Source organism: Pinus tabuliformis, chromosome 9, assembly GCF_031772625.1.
Source record: "Pinus tabuliformis cultivar Carrire ecotype Pingquan chromosome 9, CPIR1, whole genome shotgun sequence".
In the NCBI taxonomy this organism is placed as follows: Eukaryota; Viridiplantae; Streptophyta; class Pinopsida; order Pinales; family Pinaceae; genus Pinus; species Pinus tabuliformis.
In genome coordinates, this window is record NC_142307.1 from 1347504720 (window position 1) to 1347530407 (window position 25688).

At 39.7% G+C, this 25688-nt stretch overlaps 1 protein-coding gene across 2 annotated transcripts in view; it reads left to right on the top strand.

The window, feature by feature from the left end:
- Window positions 1-25688, top strand: part of LOC149153498 (uncharacterized) — a 425412-nt gene that overhangs the window by 166382 nt on the left and 233342 nt on the right. For both annotated transcript variants that reach the window (XM_089441366.1, XM_089441367.1), the window contains one exon: window positions 18235-18326. In XM_089441366.1, coding sequence (XP_089297492.1) covers window positions 18235-18326 — 92 coding nt within the window. The remainder of the gene's footprint in view (window positions 1-18234; window positions 18327-25688) is intronic.

Here is a 25688-nt window from a genome sequence, read left to right on the forward strand (position 1 = left end):
TTAGCGCTCTGCTCAGTTTTGCTCTGCTCTTTTCTTCTGAACCATGAAGAAAAAGAATTGATTGGGAATGTCTCATACCATTCTCTACTGACCCGAAGTCAGTTCCATATGATGAGAGTGTGTCATATCACTTTTGCTGACCTGAAGTCAGTTTTATCGACCCCAGATCACTATCACAAGATAGTGTCTCAAACCACTCAGACTAATCTCAGATCAGTTGGAGGTCATCCTAGCATAGGGAGTATGGTAGATACAATGATGCGTCCATCGATAGTACTATTATGGTCCCTAACCCCATTTCCCTGTTCATTGATCAGATGAGAGGTACCTCCCATGAGTCCTAGAGTACATGGGTAGGATGCCTCAACAGGAGAACTAATCATCCTGTCCCATAGGATAACTAATCATCCTGGCTCACAGGAGAACAAATCATCTTGGCGTATGGGAGAACGTATTATCTTGGCTCATGGGAGAACGAATCATACTATCCCAAAGTCGCCTTGGGGTATCACAGGGGAAGACTGAGCTATTCACCCTGTACACAACGCACCATTAGGGGAGGGTGAGTTGCCCTATGGTCATGTGTTGCTCCAGTAAGTATCCCAAGGCCCCCAGAGCTCCCAGAGCTCAATGAATGCAACATGCGGGACCCTTATACGAAGGTCTCTCAACGACTCCAAGTCGTTCGGGAAAGTCACAATTTGACCTTTCCCCGGGGTTTTCACAAAATGTTTGCGACCTGTACATTAGTCTCAATGTGATGGAGCCTCCTCGCTCATCGACTTACCATATCCCAGATAAGGTAGTTTCTGATGTCTATTTGCTGGAGTAATCATCGAATACGGGATTCCTCAACAATCGAATCCCTCCCTTGGTTGTCACAGAGGATATGGTGGTATTCATCATGTGTACAAACAGCTCATTGAAGAGCTTCCACAACTAGGTAGCTTCATACGAGATCATACTCATGGCTATGTATTCGGTCTCGGTGGTGCTTATATCAACCGACTTCTGCTTCCTTCTCATCCATGATATCGAAGCAGAACCCAAAAAGAACCACCACTGAGAAGTGCTCTAGTGATCCTCCACACTGCCTGCCCAGTCAGCATAATCATGCAGCGCCATTTTTCCGGCAGTGTATCTCAATCCATGAGAGATTGTGCCCTAAAGATATCTTAGAAGATTCTTGGCACCAATCCAGTGAGGCTCAACCAAAAATGAGCTCACCATGCTAACTGCAAAACATATATCTAGACAGAAGTTCACCAAGAACGTCAATGCAAATGAGTTTATGGAACTCAAAGGCATTTCCCAAATCTGGTCCGGCATCACCACCATATAACTTCTGAAAGTTAAGATCCTCGAGGTAGTCACGGGCTTGCAGTTTACCATTCCACATCCAGAATCTGACTCCCTCTTACTTCTGCAAGTGAGAGGGTCTGCATCTGTCAGAAATAGGTCGTTCTCATGTGGTGCCGGTATGAGAGGGCCCCCATCCACAACATTCAAACAATGGTTTGGATCGGCTTCATTCTTCAGCTTCATTTGATAGCTATCAATCCTCTCATATCAAACCCAGGGTGATTTGCTTCAAGCCATAGAGGGCTTTCTTCCACCTGCACACATGAGATTCCCGATCATGAATCTCAAGCGTTCTCGGGTTGTTCCAAACTTGTGGACCTGCTACATGAGGGGAATGGTCCCCTTGTAAGATTTTCCTTCGGTACATCTCAGACATGTACCTTCATGCTCCTTTTGAATTCAGGCATCCTTGTCATCATTTGACTCATAGACCTTCGGTGCTATGTGTCAATTGACATGGTCCCCATTGGACTTCTTGCAACTTGTTACAAATTGCCAACCTTGAACCCATGAGTAAAAGCATCTTTGAAAATTCTATTTTCAAACACTTATCTTTCCATCAATGAACGCCACCCTGCAATCTTTGACTTCCATTGCCGAAATGGACACCAGGTTCTTGTTGTGATTAGGTACATAAAAGAGATTCTATAAACGAATCGAGTTACCCTCATTTAATTGAGGGGTAACACCCTTTATGGGATAGGTGGCATCAGCTCCAAGTATAATCCCACAAATGTTTTCATCTCTACCAAATTAGAGAGAAAGCACCCTTCTATCCGATGGAGTGCCTTGAAGCACTACAATCAATAAGCCAGATTCCTAAAGAATCTAAAGGAGAGGGCCAATATAAGATAACACTTCTTTATCTTATCAGAAACAACATTTGATTCTTCATACCTGGGATTCCTTGTTTTCTTGAAGAGTCAGCCATTTCCTTGATGACCTGCACTGTCATTCTTCTGATTATTGAAGATGTCCCTGGAGTGATTGTTATCATCATCAAGTGATGTGTCCTTGCTATTCGGACACTCCTTCATATAATGGCATCAGCCTTTCCTTTGATCTGGACTTCCCATTGTAGTGATCGTTAGGTAGGCCATCAGAAACTTCCGCTGCGCCATTCTGATAATATTCTTTGCTTCGACTTCACCCTTGGTGAATTAGAAGAGGGATGAGGAATCCATTGATCCTTTTGTCCTTTCCCAACTATCTTTGGTGATTGCTCTTCCACTCTTGCTTGGGCTTTGTCTTCACCTTAGCTCTGATACCATGTTAATTTTAGGTATGTTCTATGCTAGAGCAATTTATTTCAATTTTCACAGTTAGCTCAATATCTTTTCTAGATTAGCAATCACATTAGCATTAAAGTAAAATGCAGATAGAACATTAATATAAATCGCAGAAGACAAGCCAAGACAAGAGGACACAAGATGTGGCGCTAGCCAGGGACAAATCCCAATGTGGGGAAACCCTTGATCAATTTTTCTTATATGTTCTTCAATAGTTCCACAGAGATAGAGAGAGAGCGAGAGAGAGCGAGAGAGAGAGAGAGATAGTACGTTTACAGCAAAAGTCAACACTTTGACTTATCTAGATAAGAGCATAGATCATCTCTAGGAAGATGATACGTGAGATCAGTTGAAGACATGCTGCTTCAACTGATTCTCTAAGGTGACTCCACCACCTATCATTGTGCTACATCTCGTCATCATGCTGCACCTTGCTGCACCCATCATCACAATGTTGGACCTCATGCTGTTGTTGTTCCAGTGTTTAGCACTGTTGTACCTGTTAGCGCTTGAAATTTCACCTCAGGCTGAGAAAGGTAAACCTCAAGGCTACATCAAACCATTCAGCCTCGTAGCTAGCCCTACAGGGCAGGAGAAGGCTCTCTCCGGTCAATCTCGGTAGATCTTCAATGGGATGAGATGATCAACAAGGTAACACTGATATTAGGCTAGTAAACTGATTAAAAAGGTGGATTTGGGGTTTTTTGGGTTTTTGGTGGCAAATTGAGGAATTGCAATTTTGGGTGCGGGAATTGGACACAGTTTCTGCAGGGGGTTCCTTGGGGCGAGGTAGGAAACAGTATTGATGCCTTAAACTGAGATGGATGATCAGGAATGAAAGATGAGGAGCTAAAGAGAGCAAACAATGACTTTGAATTCCCTTTAGACAGTAGAAAACATGGAAATTAAACAAATTTAAAAGCAGAGCATGGCTAGCATGAATTCCTACTTTAACACTTCATTTGTTTAATGTGCAGCAGTAAATAAAGGGAATGAATCACATAACAAAGCTTACAAGAACATTGAGAAACACACCATCAACACATGAGTCCACAAGAATCCCAAAGATGACTGCAAAACCCTGGTCTTAGCCAAAAATTGCAGAGATACAGTAAAAATATACAATGATAGCTTCTCCCTCAAGAGTCCAACCATGAAAATGAGCAAGAAAGTACATAATATAGATGATCTAACCTCTTTCCCTGCCTCCATGGGTCGAGCTCACTATCCTAGGAGCTGTTTGAACCACTTCTAAACTAAGCACTACAAAATAGGCAGTCAAAACAACTTGCCTCTATAAACTTGGAAACCAGTTCATACATTCAATTTTTACCCTTTACATAAATGAATCTTCTAGAAGTGTTAAACAAGAGTAAAAGTATCTAAAAAGTGTCACAATTACATCCAAGAGGACCATCATTAACCTCAAAAAGTCAAAAAGAGTCAAATCTGCGTTTTCTGGGCTGAACAAGTCAATTCTGGCAAAATCTGCTCAACGGGTCGCGCACCCCTGCTCAACGGGTCGCGCACATTGGGAGCTCTGTTTGAGGCACTTGCAGGTGTCAGAATTGGGTGCAGGATAGCTCGTTGGAAAGGTCTGTGAGTCTACTTTCCAACCCAACTGGAATTTTTGAATTTGGAGGTCATTTGCCCTGTCAAAACTTAATTCTCCCAAGACTGGTTTCTGCAACTCAAAAAAGGGGCAGAAAGTCAAATTTTCCATGTATTTTGACCTTCTGGAGGCCCAAAACCCCATAAAAACTCAAGTCCATCCATAGGCATATGTAACTTTGCATAACAAATCTAGAAATGCTGAGTTTTTGCAAAAAGGAGCTGCCATGACAAAGGGTCTCACCGGGGGTGAGACCCGTTGAGGAGCCAAAACCTGTAAATTTCCAAAAAATGCAAAAATTACCCAAAACTTCCAGAATTTTTTGGGATTTGAGCTGTGGCTAGGCTAATGAGTGCCATGATCCTTGAGTGAAGCCTCAGCCAAGATACAGAGGGGATTTGGCTTCTTTCTCTGTTTTTGAGCCTCGGTCAACCTCCTTTGAAAAACTTTCATTTTGGCTTTGCATACATGCATCCTTGCCCAATAATGATTTTTCATATTTCTCAGCAGCTTTTTCTCTTGGTTGGCCTTAGCCAACAGCCTCTCTAAGTATGCATTCACCTGAATGAGCATTGACTCTCGGTCAGCAGGCAATGGATCACCGGGTCTTCTTCGGTTCAAGACTCGGTCACTACGAATCCTCCATAACTCATCAAGTGCTTTCTCCTCCTCTAACTGTTTGTTCCGCTGCTCCAAGTAAGTGATAGTCCATTGGGCACCCTCAAGTCTCTTGTGCAAAGCATCATTTTCAGCCCTGAGATGCTGAATGATCTCCTTTGCCTCTCGGTTAGGAGAACTGGTCTCAAGATCAATGACCTCGGTGTCTGGGACTCCTGATGGACCCTCATGAATCATGGGCTGTTTGCCCCTCTGTGCTGATGAAGAGAGCGAGGCCCCTTCCACCTGATGTGGAGATAACACTCGCTGAGCTGATGATGAAGGCGAGACCCCTTCCACCTGCTGTGGAGATAGTACTCGCCTAGCTGCTGCAAATAAGGCCCTTGGGCCTTTCTGATAGGTGACTAGAGGTGTGGAGCTGACATGTCGGGTGACCGGAATATCAGGCTGCTGAGATGGTCCTCCCTCCTCATGATGTGGCTGAGGTGGCACTGTGAAAAACTCACGAGAGATAAACTCCTCACATGAGATACCCTGCTGTGTCAACTGATGCAAGACTATGAGCTGAATCAAACCATAATGACATAAGCTCCTATACTGCTGGGCCGGGGTCTTCTTCTGCAACATGGGCACCATCCTCTGAATGTTATGAAAGAAGAAGACCGGGATGTTCATCATCCTCACTCGGGTGAAATGCATCAAAAGGCGAATGTGATATGAGTACACCTGTGAAAATCTGCCCTCACAGGTAAAATAGTGCATAATAAGCCTCATGATGGGAGCATACTCGCTCCGGAGAAATCTGAATGGAAAAACACCCGCCAAATGTCTCATGAATGGTGGCCGGACATAAGGCTCAAAGTGAACAAAATCTAGCAACCTGCGCTTAGGCCACACCTCACCAACATTTGGTATCCCTGTAGCATGTGAGATCACCTCGGGTGTCAATGTAAAATCTACCCCTGCTAGATTGACATGTCCATCATGCAAATGTAAAACAAAGAGGCGGGCCAACTCTCTGTGATGTTGAATCCGGGAGATCCTCTCACAAAACTGATAACAAGACATGTACTGAAAACAAGTCACTGCCATGGGACAAGCCTGTAATTCTGACAAAGAGGTGGGCTCCTCTCGCTTATGATGTCCACCCTTACCACCCCTACGAGGCCTCCTCTGTACCTCAACCTCTGTAGATGATGAATGGTCATCACTTTGCTCATAAGTTTCGGTTTCTGACATGGATTAGGAGCAAAGTGGACAAACTGAACTGCTGTCTCTGCCTGCAAAAAGTGCTGAAATCTATGCTGTTTCAAGGGGAAAAAGACATGAGGGAAATGTTAGGGGAGGGATTCTTTAACAAGGAATGGGAATATATAAATATAACAGGGAATTTTTTAAGGGAAATGTTGCAAATCATTATGCATACAGGAATACATATTTATAATTGGAAAATCATTTGCAAAGATCATTGTATATGGGAAAAAACATGTATGAAAGTGAAGATGGGAATATGCTTACATGCATTAATAGGGGAAATAGGGAAACCATACACACAACATGCTGACATATTTACCAACATTCTTGTTTTATTTACACATGCATATGGTGGGGGAAACTGGGGTTTTGAATTTTGTTTTTTGATGCTTTGGGAGAGGGGTAGGGTTTTCATTTTTTAATGATTAGGGATGGGGAAAGATTTGCATTTTATTTGTAAAATAATATGGGAAAAGAGATGAACATATAAGTGTGAGTGAAAGGGAAAGGAGGGAAACAAACCAAAGGGAAAAATAACTTGAAACAACATAAACCCTAGCACCATTTGCTCATTAACATTGCAGCCATATAAAGGAGTTCCACTTGCAAAATTTTAATCATTTTAACATGTTCATGACACCCACCATCATAACCAGCAATTAATCCATGTTTAGAGCACCTACCTCGAGCAAATTGATAGCTTGGAAGGAGTTTGAGGTAATTTGTTTGAAGTTTGCAGCAAGGCGGTTCAACGGGTCGCGCACCACCTTCAACGGGTCGCGCCCCTCTGACGGGTCGCGCCCGTTGTTTTTCTGAACGGTGGGAGACCCTCTGACGGGTCGCGCACACCCAACAGGTCGCGCACCTGGCTCAACGGGTCGCGCACCTCTCTGCTGCCCGAAATTGCTCTGCCGTTGCTCCTTTCTCACAATCGCTCTCTCAAACCTCTCTTGCAAGCATTAGGATGCACAATGAGAGTGAAAGGAGGGAATTTAGGCTTTTATGGATTTCATTTGAAAAAAATTCATCCATAAACCCACTTTCTAATGTTTTCCTTTTGACACTTTATAGCACTGATTTTTGGTTTCTTTTATCCTGATTTTGACTTATTTGAGTGCTTTGACTTGATTCTTTTTGCAGGTAGATCATCTGAGGGATCTTGGCAAGGGGACCAGGGTTGCATTTTGTCCGTTGAAGACTTTTGAAATTTCATCACTTATTTACAAAAACTGAGAAAATGACCTTGGCTTTAAAAACAGAGTTTTTAAATCCAAGGTGAAAGTTCACTGTACAAGATAAAAATATCGGAGAAACATGTTTACAATCCTCCCTCTGGCTTGCTGAGTACTCATGGATTTCCAAAGACATGACCTTGCAGAGATAAATGACCAAAACCCTAGACCTAGGACTTTGACCTCAAGACAAATCAAGACAAGCTTGAAAAACTTAATGACTGATATGACCTGATCCAGCAAAGCCAAGAGGGGTATAAATAGACCAGCTCCTCCATCAGGGTTATGGCATGCCTAACGAGATGCAAAATTTGACACTGATGAGACACCTACTAATGCAAATGCAAAGAGCTTTGATCACTGATGGAGGGCTTTCAAGACCGACACTAACAGTACCTACTGCCACGACTGCACCATGCTGTCACCCATGTGCTCGCTACACCATTGCTGCTTTGTGTCCTTGTTGCACCAAGTACTATACTGCTGTCCCAATGTACTTGCAACACTGTGCTTGCTGCTGTCTATGCTTTACCATGCTGTTGTTGTCCATGCTTCTTGCTGCTGTCCATGCTTCACCATGCTTGCAACTGTCCCAAGCTTCTTGCTGCTATTCATGCTTCACCATGCTTGCAACTGTCCCATGTTTCACTATGCTTGCAGCTGTCTCATGTGTCACCATGCTTGCAGTTGTCCCATGTATTAACTTGTTGTCCCTTGCATTTCTTGCTACTGTCCAACTGCTACATCTAAACATGTTGTTCCATGCACCTTATTGCACCATGCTGCTGCAATATACCATACTGCTGCATCCATCACATCATGCTACACTCCTTTGGTGTGTTCAACACTCCATGTTAACCCAACACGTGGCTCCCACAGGCCGCTCCGAATGTGATCCAAATCTGGTCAATATCCTTGACCCAACGCACCTCTAACACTGCTCCAAATCTTCTTGTCACTTTGTTGTTCCTAACTATTCTGGTTAGGGCACTTGGGTAGCCCTAAACTCCTCTCAACAGTCCTCGAACAACGCTCCAAATCTGCTTGTCACTTTGTTGTTCCTAACTGTTCTGGTTAGGGCACTTGGGCAGCCCTAAACTCCTTTCAACAGTCCTCGAACAACCCTCCAAATCTTGTTTTGATGTTTCTTGATCATTTTCTTCCTCTTTTTCATAATCTATGTAAAATAATTTCTTCTCAGCACACTTATGACCTTTAATGTATTTGTTATCACAATTGTAACAAAGCCCTTTTGCTCTTTTTTCTTCCAATTGTTATGGTGTCAACCTTGTAGGTGGTGAAAGGCCAGGAGAAACAACACTTCCATATTTATGGTTGTGAGGGGTAGACTTCCTGGTTGACATAATTTTGCTTTCCACTTTTCTTGCCAACCTGAATGCCTTCTCCAATGAATCAGGTTCCCAAAGACGAACTTCATGTTGAATGTTATCCTTTAAAGTCCCTATGGATACATCAATCCTCTTCTTCTCTGGAATATCATTTTCTCTTATATTCAATTTTTGAAAGTCCTGAATGTGCTCTGCCATTGAACACTTTTGTTTGAGATTTATCAAGTGACTAAAGAAGGTGTTGCTTTTTGTATCCTCATAATGTGCTATCATTTCCTCCGTGAAAATTGACCACGTAACAAGTGGTTTACGAGAACAAAGCCCTTTATACCATAAAAATTGATCTGGTTCTAAATATGAAGATGCAATACGTACTTTTTGTAACAGTTGCACCTCATGTAGGTCAAAATATTGCTCCATTTGTAGTATCCATGTTTCGGGATCCTTGCCATTAAACTTCCTCATATCGATTTTTTGAACATGGTGAGTCTTAAATCCAACATTAGAGTCTATGAAATCATGATTAACATTTCTTTTGTTCTCATCATGAGTTTCCTTTACTACTCTTTCACCATTAGTGACCATTTCTCGTAGCAAGTTATTCAAATTTATCTTCAATTCTTCCATCTTATCGTCCATGCCATTCATCTTAGCTTCCATGCCATCCATCTTAGCTTCCATGTCATCCACCTTAACTTGCATGCCATTCAATTAGCTTCCACACCATTCATCTTGTCTTCATTTACCTTTAGTGAGAGTAAAATTTGTTGTACTTGGTCTTGTAATTTTGATATATCATGTTGCATTTTTTCCTCTTCTTCACGAGTCATGCTAGAGCTTTCAGGTTGCTTATTAGGTGTTTCCATTTTCTTTCTTCGGGGCATTAATTAATGCTAATAATTCTTCACTATTCCTTTTGAATTCCTTGAAACTAATTTTTCAAACTAATCTTATGCAAAATTTAAACAAAACTACAAATTTTTTTCACTTTGTAAGGGCTCGATATTGAATCTGCTGTATCTCTGTAACTGCGGATCTCGAATATCTAAAATCTCGTCATGCGGTAGCCCTTTGAGTCCTCTTTCTAGCCCTGCAAGTCTGATCAAGATTGGATTCTCCAAGGAAGAGTTATGCCAAATCTCCCGCGGTGACCTGATTATAAACTAGTTGAGCAGAGCGAACTTGTACGATATGCCACGTGTCACTGTTTCAACCTTAGTACTTGAAATTGATACACAGAAAACTACAGGTCGTCCTCCTTCTGAAACTTCTTACGAAATTTCAATTTGATGCTCAAAACAAAAGCTATGACGATTTTCCCGAGGTCCCCTTTTTGGAATGTAATTCGGGAGTCTGCAAAAACCCAATCTTCCTTAGATCATATCTCCACAAATATAGCAAGAAAAGCTCTGAAATTTGGACCCGAAGTTCAGAACGATTTCGGCTCAAATGAGTTTTTTTGTGTAGCTTCTGAAATGTTGTAGAAAAAAAGTTATAGCGAAAATGCCACAATGACCTGATTGGAGCGGCAAAACCCTAGAATCCAAAGCTCTGATACCAAATGTTAGGAAACCAGCTCACAAAAAGATAGAAAAGATAGATAAACGCCTTCAAAATAAGCCTCTGCGGGGAGGCAACCTCCTTTTCATTACACAAATGAACAATTCTTGGATGATACAATTGACAAGACCTCCTTTCTATATATAGGAGTCTAACGGGTCATAATATAATTAGAGTCGATATAACAATAATAATGTAAGGGCATAATAATAACAATAGTGGGTTTCTATGGCGCACAATAATAACAATATGGGGACTACATGGGCACAACAATATAATAAGGGGGTTGTACTAATAACAATAAGGGGTTACACTAGTAGTATAGGGACCTAACATCTGTGCCCTCAGAATCCACAAATTCACTCTCTAATGGATTTCACTTGATGCCCTAGCCCAGCTGTCCAAAAGAAAGGGGCCAAAATTTTATGGAAGAGAAATATGGAGAAGAGAAGAGTTGATCACTAAATGGCTTGGACCAATGTCTTCTCCTTTGGGCTATGGAGTGCAAGATGCTTCAAATTAGCCAAAATTTCCCTTAAGGAGGTTTAAGATTGATGCCCCAGCTACCAACCTTCAACATTTACCCACTCAATATTTATGGAGTTTTATGGAAGAAAGACAATTTCAGCCACTAGGAACATTCATAATTTGTCATACAATGAGTAACATATGCAATTGCCAACCAAATAGCTTTCCAAAATGATTTTCAACAAATTAGGGCATAATAGGATTAGAGTAGTTGTAGCAATTCCGTACATTGTACATTATTCCAACAAAATATTCACCAAACAACACTTACAAGATGACAATATGATATATCCATCCAGAAATCATGAGATAGCTCCAAAGAATATTGAAAATTTTAGCTCCAAATGTTAAATTGCATCCAAGAGATCCAATAGCTAACCAAAAAAAGTGCAAGTTTGCCAAGAATGTCGAATTCCCAAGTGTGATATTGATCTCTCGCAAATGAACTTGTGTTCTATTTATATGAGATTCACTAAGTCAAATTATCCTAACTAGCCCCTAAACATTAAAATAATGAGCAAGAAACAAGCCTTGGTTGCAAGCCGACCAAGTAGCTTTCATAAATTATGAATTAGCCATCCATATGCTAGTCGAATTGATGATGTCATGTTGATGTAGGGTTGTTGGAGGGCCCCGTTGAGTCCTTTAAGTGCGAAGGTGTGAGAGAGGGCTCTATAAATCACAAAGTAGGGGATGACCCCTATTGCTCCATGCAAGTCATCATATGGGGCCCCAAAGTGGTTTTGGGGCACAATTGTTTGTCTTATGGGTCTCCTGATGATAGATAAACCCATATAATCCTCCAAATGAGGGCTCTGATTATGGTGCCTACCCTCCTATGTCTCAAGGGTGAGACAAACCTCCTCTGGGCCTCGTGTCAGCTACCACTCCATAATGGTACGCCCTCCGGGCACACTAGTCCAAGTGCATCATCTCGTAAATAATGTGGGGCAATAAATAAATTGCTGAAGATGCTGAGGGTGCCCATGGTGTGGAATGATGCTCTGCACATGATGGGAGTCCCATGTCTCTGAATGCATCCCTTGCAGTGTCAATATAATCCTCTAGTGGACTTGGACCCCAATTAAGTTGCCCAGCCCATGATGAAACTGTTAATTTGGTAGCTCAGTGACAAATTCCAACCATTGCATTAAATTCCTCTTTCTGAGAGGACCAAAACTGAGTTTTGAAGCACTCAATTTGGACAATGAAAAATATATTTTTGAGTGAAAAGCCACATTGGCGCATTTGTTCAGGTCGACCTAGAAGCAAAATGAGCAACCCTCCAACACATATAACTACAAATCAAGTCCTCCTCATTTGGCATCACATCAACATCACATTATTCTCTCTCTTGAATAGATTGGTTCATATAGCTCAGAAATCCTAGTTTTCTTTCACACGTGCAAAGGAAGGAATATCTTTTCTGTTTGGCCGAGTCAATCTTCTGTTCTGGGACGTTGGCGAACATTGACTTGGGTGTGTTTGGCATGGTTTAACTACGTTTTTTTTGGAGTATCGCTGTACTAGCATGCCGCGTTTATTGACACAAAATCCAAGGAAATCTGGGCACTTTGACCGCAGACCTAATTGCAGAACTTTGACCACAGGTTTCCTCTCTTTGTTGACCCAGTTTGATTGCTTAGAATTGGATTGTTTTGGGCTCATCTTAATCAGCAAAGGAGTTCACATTAATTGATCCAAGACCAAGCTCTTTTGGAGATCATTTGACCATTGACTTAATTTTGGTTAGGGCGCACTTTGACAATAGTTGACTTGGGAAGATTGCAGGAGGACCAAATTTGATTGTTGTTGACTTCTTCTCTCTCTTTCTCTCTTGTCTCTAATATGTATAGTTGCTTGACATATTGACTTGATTGGATATTGGATATTGGTTTTCGATATTGCCTAGTCAAAGCTTGACTTTGACTCTTGAATGATGTACTCTCTCTGCTGAACATTTGAAGACAATTTAATGGAAGAAGAATTGCAAGGGGTTTTCCTCCTTGTGGGGTTTTCCCTTGGTCATTGACCAAATATTGTGTCTCTTGTTTCTTGGATGTCTTTCATTGTCGACATTGTATAATTCTTCTATCTACTATTGCTCTATTGTTATTGGTTAATTGAAGAAGTGAAAATTGTAATTTGGATGCTTTTGGAAATTATTGAAGTAATAGTTGCAACATAGAACAATTCGTGATGAAAAATTAACATGGTATCAAAGTTGAGGTGAAGACAAGCCCGAGAGACATAGAGCAAGAGCATCCATTTTCTAGTAGCTGATTGAGAAGTCATACTAGTTTGGTAAAAATGTCCACCTCATTCTTCAAGGATAATGAAAAGCTAACTGATGCATCTAACTTTGCAGCTTGGAAGACCAGGATTAATGTCACCTTAGATGAGTATGGTGTCTTGGAATATGCGGAAGGAAAGATTTCAGCACCACCAGAAAATGATCCCCAAGCTGTCAAGTCTAAGTACAAGAACTGTGAGAATAAAGCGAAGAAGATCATTATTGATTCTTTAAGAGATCATCTACTTGTTTATATTTATTCTTTGAAGACATCTAAGGAAATGCACGATAAAATTGTTGTTATGTATGAAGTGAACAATTTGAGCCAGATTATGGATTTGAAAAATCAACTAAAGGAATCTAAGATGCACAAGGGAGAGACTGTGTAATCATTCTTCATGATAATCGCTAGAATCAGGTATCAACTCCAGATTGCTCAAGAAATTGTATTGGACAGGGGATTGGTGATGACTGCCCTTAATGGCCTTCCTTCATCATGGGACATGTTCATTACTTCTATCAACAATAAGGAAAGGATCCCTTCTTTTGATGAGCTACTTGATCTATGCAATCAAGAGGAAAGATTGATGATATATAGGGGAAGAATTCAAAGGCCAAATGAAGGAGAGCCTACTGCCTTCGTTGCTCAAGGGAAGAAGAAGAATAAGAAGAAAGGGAAGGGAAATCCATCTAATGCAAGATGACCTCGTCAAGCGATCCGAGACTCCAAGGACTCAAGAAGACAAGATAGAGATGTTGAATGCTACAATTGTCATCGAAAAGGTCACTATGCTCAAAATTACCTTGAAAAGCGAGATGCTCGTAGGAGAAATACTTCAAGGTCCTACAACAAGAACCATGGCTACAACAACAACATGACATATGATAGAAGAGATGAAAGAAGGAATGATAGAAGAAGAAGAGACTCTCCCAATGATTGTGAAAAAGGCTATCATTCACAAAAGAGGTCAAGAAATGCTAGGTATGAAAGTAATGCTACTAATCAATCTAAATATATCCTTATTTCTGCACTTTCTAGTTCCTCTCCTCTGGATACTTGGGGTAGTTGGTTGGTTGATGATGGGGCCTCTCATCATTTCTCTGGGTATAAGGAAGTTATCTCTAATTTGGTAGAGAGGGAGTCAAGTTTGAAGATTATTCTTCGAGATAACTCCACTCATCCCGTTAAAGGCTTTGGGTCTATTAAATTTCACTTGGACTCAGGGGTTTTCTTCATGATGTGATGTATGTGCCGGGATTGAAGAATAATTTGGTACCCATATATGCTTTGGAAGACAAAGAAATGAGGGTTGCTTTCATCAAAGGAAAATATCTTACTTGGTCTGTTGGATCCTCTATGAGAGATGCTTTCACATTGGGATCTATATTTGAAGGACTCTATAGAGTCACTAGAAGACCCCTTCTAGAAATGGTCAACGACACAAATCATCAAAGTGACCTGTGGCACCGAAGATTGGCCCATCTCCACTATGAAGCACTTCCAAAATTGAAGAAGTTGGTCTCTGGGATTCTTGATGTTCAAGCTTAACTTGATGGAGTATTTCCATGGTGTGCCAGTGGGAAGATAATTAGGGGACCATTCCCCTCTAGCAAGAACAAGACGAACAACATCCTCCAACTCATTCATTCTGACATATGTGGACCGATGCCTATGCGTTTTCTTGGAGGCCATTTCTACTACATAACTTTCATTGACGATTTCTCCAGGAAGGCATGGATATATTACTTGAAGCATAAGGATGAGGCCTTCAAAATATTCAAAAATTTCAAGGCTTTGGTAAAAAATCAAACAGGGAAGAAAATAAAGGTCTATTGTGGTCTATTGTGGAAGAATAGGTCGATTGTGGAAGTTGCCTGAGCCATGCTCCATGATCAAAAGCTACCAAAGTTCCTTTGGGGTGAAGCAACAAATATAGCGATATATGTTCAAAATAGGGTGCCTCATTAAGCATTAGAAAATAAGACCCCCAAAGAAGTATTCATAGGTGTCAAGCCCGACATTAGTCACCTCCTTATATTTGGCTACCTTGTATATTTTTATGTTTCGAAAGACAAAAAGAAACAAGCTGGAAGCCACTGGAAGAAAAGGTACGTTTGTTGGGTATTGTGAAGATTATAAAGCATTTAGAATATATATTCCTGGTCAAAGGAATGTTGAATTAGCAGGGATGTAACATTCGATGAAGGCGTTGCTCTTGGGAAACCAAGGGACCTTCCTCCGCCTCCTCCTCTTGAGAAGGGTGATGACATGGATATTCTAGAATGTCCTTCTGTGCCAGAATCTGAGAAAGATATTGTTGATGATCCCATGGAGTTTATGGACCCTTGGATCCTCCTCCATGTGATCTCTTGCCAGGAAGAGGCCACTTTGGCTTTGTGACACATTACAAGATGCTGAGAGACACATTCCTGCAAGAGGAACCTTTAGAGGAAGCAAGAAGCCGTTCAGGGACCAGTGATATGCTGTGGCAATGAGCAATATGTTTCAAGCTGAGCCTCCCACCTTTGAAGAAGCCATTAAAGAACAAGTCTGGAAGGATGCTATGGCCGAAGAATACAAATCTATTATAAAGAACGACGTATGGGAGGTTGTGTCGAGATCGAATGGGAAATCCGTGGTTACTTCAAAATGGCCCTGCAAAATCAAGCATGGTGCTGATCGAAGCATTAAAAAATACAAGGCAAGGTTCGTACCACGATATACCATTGTTGGAAAGGATCCACCAAATGTGCCACATACAAGAGTTGGAGACAGAGGCACACCTCATTTTTAGATTACCCATATACCATGAGATCAGAGGATGTTATCATTGCCTTTATCAAGGTTCAAGAGGCTCCCTTCCTACCTTCTTCAAGCACTAGGATCATCAATGCTTAGCCCTCTTCAACAGGGAAATTTTCAGCCACAAATCTCAGTTCCTACAAACCATGCCTCACCTTGGGATGACCTACATGATCACCTCTTCCTTTCATGTGGATTTTCCACATTAGAACCACAAGCAATGGGCAGAAGTTCATGGTGCACTAGACAATAGAAGGGTGATCCGAGTCTTTTCTTCGTCTCCCACTTCGGGAGATCAACCAATATCATCAAGACCAGTTCGATGATGCTAAACTGTACATTAGCTCACATGTTCTTAGAGCACCAAAAGAACAAGGTCCTTACAGTTTCATAGTAGGGCACCCCTAACCCATCCAATTACCACCTAGTTCCATACGAGTGACTATATATCAATTAAGAGCTTCTTTTGTTTGACCTTAGCTGCTAGGAGCATCCCTCGCTCCTACAGCCCCCCAGGATCATAAGGCTAAAGCCACCGTCAGTTTCAGGGGATTTCAATAGTGAGCCAATGTCTAGTTCGCCTCCCTTTCCATCGTCATCAAACTCAGGAGCCCTTGACACCTTTAGCTCCATTGCTAGATCTCCTATCTCACTCATTCTCTCTTGGTAGACTATTGATTATTTTGTATCATGCCACAGTCTTTTATATGCACGTCGCGACAACAATAACACTTGTTTGTTTCATTCTTTATGTTATTTTCAACATTTTTCTAGGAGTTGCACTTGCACTCCGACATTCTATTTATATGGTTTTTACTCTTCTTCAGTCCCATTGACCTACTTTTGTGGTCATTTGTTGGACTTTTGATAAATTTATCTTATCTTATCTCAATCTAACCCTAGCGGCTTTCAATCAATTGGAGATATAAGGTGAAGCAAAGCTATACTAAGTTTCATAGATGGATACTTGCTGACAAATTTTGCAAAGGATATTTTAGAGCCATAAAATATTCAATGTATTAAGAAAACTTCATAGACACCATAATTCTACAATGGTTGCAAAGTGGAATAGATATTCACAATAAAATAGGACAATTCACCATAGCATGACTTCATCAATCGAAGAGAAAATCCCTCCAAGCAATAATATCCTCCCCAAGACAATTTGCTACCTTAGTGCTCTATTGCATCCAAGAGAAAATAATACTAGTGCAGAGTCTCTCTAGATTAGTAAATGAGTGTTTGTGACAATGAAACTTCCTAAATCGACTTCCCACTACTTATATGAGGCAACAAACCTCGAGCATGATCTGGCAAAGTATAGTCACATAGAAGATGCTTGAAATTCTCAGAACGATGAGAAATGGGGAATAGACCATCTGACAACCCACTTTTGGCTAGGTGGCATTATCTTAATATTAGCAAGGTTGACTTCCAAGCATCTGCAATTAGCAAAATGTAGCAGAGATTGTAATTGCATGCATCTGCAATGAGCAAAATTTAGCAAAAAATTGTAATTGCAATGCATTCCCTTTTGAGTGCTATATAAAATATGTGAAGATTGCAAGTCCATATTTTTGAACATTTGCTGTATTGTACACTTTGTTAGAGCCTTTTGAGCTGAAACTGTTAAAGGAAGCCATGATGCAGATCTGCTAGTACAGGTTAGGTTAAGAGGATAATAACAGTAAGATGAAATGAAATCATATTGATGTCTAGGAATGACCAAAATAGTTCAATGGGACTTAGAAGAACAATAATTAACAACAATATGGAGTTACTAGAGGATCACCCGAAAGCGAGAAACTAGAATGTAACATCTAGACTGTAGGATGAGTAGACAATAAGGTGGAAAGGGGTTGAACCAAAGAAGGTAAACCCTAGACACTGTAGTAGATAATATATCTGAAAAATGCTCCCATAGGAACAGAAACTGACTTAGTCATGACTCATGAGTAGAATAATGAAGAAGAGCAACATAAGTCAGCATCAAAATCAGAAGAAGACCCATCATCGCTGTGAACACCATGAACATGTCAATGCTGAGCTTGATTATGTCCTCTAAACAGTCATCGATTCATCTAGTCATTTTGAGATGGGAATATGAAGAAAGATAAAAATGAAATAGAATGCATGTGGAACAATGTTCAGTTTTTTTATTGGTGCATTCATATTGAATTTTAATTCTATGCTCCTATTTTGTTTTAGTGTATAAAACTTTGGGACAGATATATTTGATCTGGTTTTTACTGCAAGAGGACTTACTGGTTTATATATCCAGGGTTGCATGATTTGTATGATGACAAAAAAATATGCTGTCTTGTTTTATTCCAGGTATTGAAGAGGAAGCCTAAATCATCACTGCAGCAAAATATGGAGCATATTGGTTTATCTGATATGGCATTTTCTCACATTGACAAGTTCAGGTGTGGCAATTTTTTCTTTTATATGATTTGTGGAGGGAAAATCCAAGAGGTTTTGTGTGCACACGCCTATGTTGGAGCCAGATATTACCCACTGAGTTGTAGGGGTGACTGAAGGATCCATGCACCTGTGATTCTGATCACAGCAAGTAGTTCCACAGATGAGATGTTTGGATTATCCATGGATGTTTGCCAAAGACCTTTGTAGAATTTGCTAAGCTAACCTCCATATGTCAGGTGTTTGATGGAGATTGTACCAGATAGTGTTTTACCTTATGTTCTTCCTGTCACATACGATAATGTTGCTTCTTGGATGAGGGTCATGACCACTAGCGATCATTGGTGTATTCTATAATGGCTTCATAACTGTTGAATTGTTCCCTTACTAGGTTGTTCCATGGTGTGTTCATAATTTACTTTTAGATAAGTGTGTCCTATGAGTTGAGCTTTACCACCAGTGACCTAGGTAGGTGTTTCATATCATTTCCTTCATTTTCCCTAGCCATTTTTAACAACCCATCATTTCATCAACATTTTCATGCATTTGTATCATTTCCCTTTTTCATGATTGACTTACTGTATGTCATGTGGCAAGGTCAAATTCTATGATAGGTCCAATGTATGAAGATGTTTGAATCAAATCAAAGAGCTAAAATGCTTGAGGGAGAAGCAACTAAAGTCATATTACTATACACACGAGCCATGCCATCTTGCAAAAAAGCCTTAATCCCTAAGTTCCATTCTTAAATTAAAAAAAAGGAACATAGAAGAAAGCACCAAGCAAGCATAAAAGGAAAAGAAGAAAAAATAATATAAAAAAGCTAATAAATGGTAACTCGATGCCAAGTGCTTCCTCTAAAGGCACACTAGTGGAAACTTGTTGAAATATGTAACTAGGTTCGGTGTTCATAATGACATATGTAATCATGTTTTTATGAATTTGATGTAAAGAGAAAAACAAAATTATTATTGTCATTCTTGAGGCATGGGTTTCATGCTCAAGTTTATTTGATTTATAGGTCAAGCACCCATTGAGTGCTTCTTGGGCTTGTCTTTGAGTCTACAAGTCGTAAAAGAGTCATTATCATGTATGGAAGATTCTTTTGGGCATGTTACATATTGTAAAGAAGGTTTATTTGAGTCAAAGTTAGAATAAAAAGCCCTCCAAAACTTTGTCAAATGTGCAAGCAACAAATCGACCTTGAGGGAGATGTCAACCTACTATAAGAGGACAAGTTGACTTCAAGACAGGGCTATTTGACCACCATCGAAAGCTATAAATAAGTAGCACTCAGCCTCATTTGAAACACACACAACAAGTTCGATCAAGAAGACAAGAAGACCTAAGAAGAGCGAAGAGAAGAAGGAGAAACAAAAGCAGAAGTAAAACTGAAATTCCGACCTGTTTTGGGCTACCTCTCTTCACACGTGCAAGATCTAGGGTATCACTTTATTGTAGTAAGGACGAGTTGCAAAGGAAGACAAGTTTGCAAGCCAAGTAATCAAGGAAGAGAGGGTTGCCCCAGCGAAGAAGAAATGAATCGAAATTCACCATAAATCCCTCACATGTGCTACCTATGGTGTCTGCAGCAAGGGTTGATAGTTGCACGCCGAAATTATAGTCAAAGTTGCAGGTCCGAAGTTGACCTCAAAAGAAGGGTTGCAATAGTTGTGAGGCTGGTTTGAATTGAGTTGATTTCGCTAGAAGAAGTTCTTCAAAGGAGAGGTTTTACTTGGTCTTGGAGGGGTCTTGGTCAAGGGTCGTAGGTCTTGGAATTCGTCATTTGAAGTTTTATAAGAAGAGAAGATTTCTTGTGGGTTTTCCTCTCAAGAGGAGAGGTTTTGGCCCTGGATGATAGCCTATATCTTGTGTCCTTTTTGTCTCATTGTTCTTTATTGTTTGGTAGCTGTTTGATGATAAGAACACTAATCATAATCAAGTGAAAGAAGAAGCTAATCAAGTTAAGTAAAAATACATTACAAGCAATTATCAAAGTAAAGAGAAATTATCTAATCTAGTTGCCCCTAGATCTCTGAACAAAACTAATAATAATAACCCCTAACTTTTGAAGGCTAAAGTGAAGACCTCTTATTCACTTATCCTATATGATGATGATGGGGAAGTCATGAAGACACTCTTTCCATGGTACCACCTTTCTCATGTCAGCTACACCTAGCTTAGAGTGTTTGGAATGCATCTTGTCTTGGGGGTTTTCACATGTAATTAAGGTTAATGATGTCCCATTTAAAGAAGTCCCTAGGGTTTGTAAGAGGAGACTATTGCTTTCTCACCCTCTTCATCAACGCTGTCTCCATTGAATTTGCCCAAAAAAAGTCCATTTCTCTATTAGATCAAGGAACAAGTATGGTAGTTGTGGATCAACCTCTTCTTTATATATTTTCTCTCTCTTCTCTCTAAATTCTACGTATCTAGGGTTAGGGTTAGTTTTTTTGAAATTATGCTAAATATTAATTTAACCTAATGTGTTATTGACCTTTTAATGGGGATTGGATTGAAAAAGGAAAAATAAGATTAATTGCATAATAACACCTTCTAATCATGGTCATCTTTTCTGTTATTGTCTTTTGCATGTTTTAGCCATAAAACCTCGCTTGCATACCCTAAACCTTGCATGCCTAATTGATAGCCTTATAACTTTATTGATCCATCCCTGGAGGGTTATTTTTTCTAGCTGTTATATCACATTGCAAGCCATATCATTGAATATCTATCAAACCCTAACTTATAACAACTTGCCAATCTATCGAAGAGGTTCGAGGATAGAGTACTTGAACCCTGGTAAAGATCATCTCAGCCTTCTAGGCTTTGCCAGTAGCTTGTTCCAATTTATAGAACTTGCATTGGCTTAAACGTTTATCGTTGAATATCCTTTAGGTGAATTAGATAGGGAAGCCTCTCTTGTTGCCATAAGGTCTAAATTTGCCTCAGGGAGCTTTGTAGTAGGCTTGCGAGATTTTGTGGCAATAGGCGAACATATCTATTGTTGTTCTCCTGTACCTTTCTTATATATATATATATATATATATAGAGAGAGAGAGAGAGAGAGAGTCCTTTTATCCATCATGAGGAAAAGCTAGGAGCTAAATGCCAAGGCACATGAGGAAACTCTAGGAGAAGATAAGGGGAAAGAGAGATGTTTTTGATGTTTTTGGAGAGAGTGTTCTTGTTTGATGCTAGGGTTATTGCTTGTGAAGACTTGGGTTTGAGCTACACATGTAAACTCCAAAGAAGAACATGACATTGAAGATGGTGATTGTTGTTATGCCTCTTGTTGTAACTCTAGCTTTTCTACCTTACTAGAAGACATAGACAACTTGCATGATTTTAGAGATTTGTTGTTTTGGGATGTAATATTGGGGTAAGATTATGGCATTCTTGTATTCTTGACAATCCATGAAGGTGTTTGTGCTTGTGATGATGCAAGAGTGGAAGACCTAGGGTTTGAGTATTCAAACCGTTGGATGGACATGTAGATATGGAGGCTAATACTAGAGTTGTCTACCCATGTACTTGTATCATGCAACATGGCTAGTGTTTGCAAACATTAAGGAAGACAATCATGCTAGTGTGAAGAGTTTGTGTGATCCAACCTTGTTGTTGAAGCGCAGGAGGGCTTGCCAAAGTTAATTCTTGCTTGTTGGAGATCTTTGTGAAATTTTCTGGTTACCCAGAAGGTGCTATTCACCCAGTTTATTATTTCTATTACTTATACACACCACGTTTCAATCTTCAGCTAAAAACAATAAATAAAAACTTGAAAAACACCATTAACAAAATTAAAATTATAGCGGAAAATGTGTGAAACCAATCCCATAATGAAGACAAGTATTTTTGGACAAACGTCCCAGAAAAAATCCTAATGTGGGAAAACCAATTTTTAGATATGAGGGTTTATATTAATATCTTCAACAAAAACTAGTATTGAGAAATTACAACTGCTTGCCTGAAACTATCCAAGCTTGTTGGGAATCACAATTTCCGTTAGACCAAAACTTGCAGGTATTAGTCAAAGATCCCATTGCTAGAGATAAGGATCCACTAGAGGCGGTTAGTCCATGTCGCGAAACACACGGGGAGTGTTGGCTTATCCAATGTCCAACAATCTCCCTCCCAATGCAAGTCGAGTGTGTATCAAACTCATGACCTACGCTCTGATACCATTTGTTGGGAATCACGATTTCCATTAGACTTGTTGACCCTGCCGCCTACACCTTCCTACAAGTTAGTGAGAAAAGCCTTCAACCCCACAAGGTGTGGTTGGTGGTAGGGAACTCAGAGAAGGGGCTGTCAAATTAATCCTGACTCTCTTCGTTTGAGCTATCTCCTAAATTAGCTAAGGGGGGTGGTCCCTAATGAAAAGTTAAGTTAAAAAGGATGTGAGTTTCTAGGAGAATTGTTAGAGTTAAATAAATTATCTCTTTAAGATTTATAAGCAAAAAACTAATATGAGCAATAACCTTCATAAGATAAGCATGAAATACATAAACAACCAGTGCCTTCCAAGTATTTGCTCTTTAAGAAATGAAATTGTATTTTGCTTAAAATGAAGTGAAATGCTTTCAAATGGAAAGCCAAAATAACCCTGAAAAGTGAAACAATAAATTGTTAGCACAAGATATTATAAATGCTTTCAAGATGAATAAGTCTACAAATCAAAGCCTGGAAACTATCTTGCTCAAAATGATATAAAAATAACTCAAATGTTAGACCAAGATGACAACATGCAATTAAGTTTGCAACCCAAAATAATAGTACTTGAAAGTGAAATCAACCATTCATGACAATATGCAATTAAACCAAAAGATGAGTCAATTTCCAAGTACAAGAAAATTAAACTTGTTGCAAAATTAAAAGACATTACAATGCTTGCATCCAAAGTGCCTCTTGAAATAAGATTTTCATGTGAGACTTAAAACCAAGGCAAATGTGATGGAATATTGTTCTTGGTTCATTTTATTTGATTGGTGCTAAGGCAAAGTTACAATTGAACTCTAGTCCTCAGACCTCATCCTCGCCCAAATATTTGGATCTCACAATGAGGAGTCAATAGAGGTAGAGGGTCCCTAAAAGTCTATTCAACCAACTTAAGTTGGAGGTAAGTTTTAGTGAGGCTTGGGGCCTTCCTATACTAAAATGCCTAAATGAAGTGCAAATTGTGTTAATTCCCCAAATTAAACTAATGCTTCATGCAAATGATTCAAAGAGAAATAGTTTGCAAAACTTGAGAGCGTATGCATGTGGGAATTTAAATACAAGATTAACAAAATTTGCATGTAGAGTGAAATGTGTTGATTTTAAGCATGCACAATATGAAATTATAAGCTAGAAAGCTAAGAAAAACTAAAAAGAAGATTAAGCCACCCACAAGAATCCCTTCTCGAAATGAGGAAGGGGGATGCCATGGGAAAAATCCCAAGCTCCCTCCAACATTTTTTTATTATCTTTTATTAGTGCTTAAAGCGGGTAAAAATGCCTCTAAGAGGGCAGCCCACAATACGAGAGAGATCTTTACAAAGATGAGACTCTAACAAAGCTAGAATCTCTCCCCAAAAATATAACAACAACAAACTTGAAGATGGAAAAAACTCTCCAAAAGAGATTCACAAGGCTCAAATGGCCCACAGCCTAGATGAGTTTGCAAGTCTCTCCCAAGTGCTTATGGCCTCCCTAGAAATCAATCTTTGGATAGCGTGAGGGGGTCCTGCATACAAACAAGTGAGTAGTTTTCCAAAGCTTCTTCTCAAGCTTCTTGCTGCCTAATGTTCAAGCCTATGGGCTGCAAAACAATTTTTTTTTATCAATTGTCAGTGTAAAATTAGGGAAAATAAACCAAAACTAAACTTAAAATTTAATTTACAAAGTACTAGCTCAAATAATGGGAGTGAACCCCCATACTTGCCTAGCTTTAGAAATGACTCTTGAATAGGAGATATAACTTTGAAAGAACTAGAATCAAAAAAGTATTTTGAATTTTAAATGGATGATCAAGTAGCTATAGAGTAAGAAAACTCCCTTTTGCTCTTCGTTGGATGGAAAACTGAAAGCGAAAAAATGGCCGAGTCTTGGATCGCTGTGACTCTAGGAGTGAGTTGATCTAATTGAAATTTCTTTCACTTCTAGATGGATTCCTGCACACAATACAAAAGATCTTTTCTACACGCTTGAACATGTATTAGTTTGCACAAGATTAGAGCAATATAATGAATAAGATAAACCAAACATTCCTCCTAAAATGAATTGGCAAACTTATCCTTAGAATACTACTCTAAATCAATGACGTGCAAGATAGCTTGCACACATCAATCCAAGCAAGATGACAAGTATAAAGTATAAACTAATATTAATTCAATATGTGAAAGAAATTTAACACAATAGCAGTAGCATGAAAGGACATTACCCCGTAATGCCAAGAGAACACCAGCTAGATAACCCCAAAGTCTTGATTGTATTACGAAAGTATGCAAGTACAAAATGACAGAGTTTCTTCAAGCCCAATAGCTCATTACATGATGCAATATGAGAGCATACAGCTTCCTTATATAGAGAGTTGGGAGCAAATCCCAAGGAAGAATGCATGTGAGAACTGAACTTGGAGCAAATCCCAAGGAAAGATAAGTCAAGTTCGATGTGGAGAAGATAGAGACATCAGAACAAAATCGAATTCCATATGTGCACATCAAGGAAATCGAATTCCATATATGGCATAGTAAAATCATCCATGAGTGAATCCAAGTATCGTGATAACTCCAGTCAAAAAATGCAAACTCGAACTAACTGATGCCACATATGTAGATGATCCCTAGATAGCTCTGGGTGATTCCTCAATGTGCAACTCGTAGTCCTCCAGAGTGGAGTGCTAAGAGTAGAAGAACCTGAGATAAGTGTGAGATGAGGTCACACCTAATCTTCAGTCTAAATACACTGTGGAATATTCCTTCAGTGCATAAACTCCTCCAATAAATTCGATTTTCCATGTGCAGCTGCTGCTTTATCTCTGGGAAATTCGATTTTATGAAATAATGGTGTATTTATGATGTAGTGTGCTCAGTCATCTTCCACATGTCTGTTGACTCAACTCTTTGACTTAGGAGAATTTCCAAGTCATTTCCACGTCATTTTGTCACATGGCATAATTTATTTCTCTCTATTGTATTTACTTCTAGCCTAATTAAATGCCACAATTTCCACTAAACTTAGGAAATGTGGATATTGAGGGTCCAAAACGCATTTTTGACCCCTCAAAGTGTGTCATAGTAGAAAGTTGAGGGTGAGAAGTGTAATTTTGATTACTCATACACCATACAACTTCTCTAGACTACACTTATTGCAATTTAAATACAATT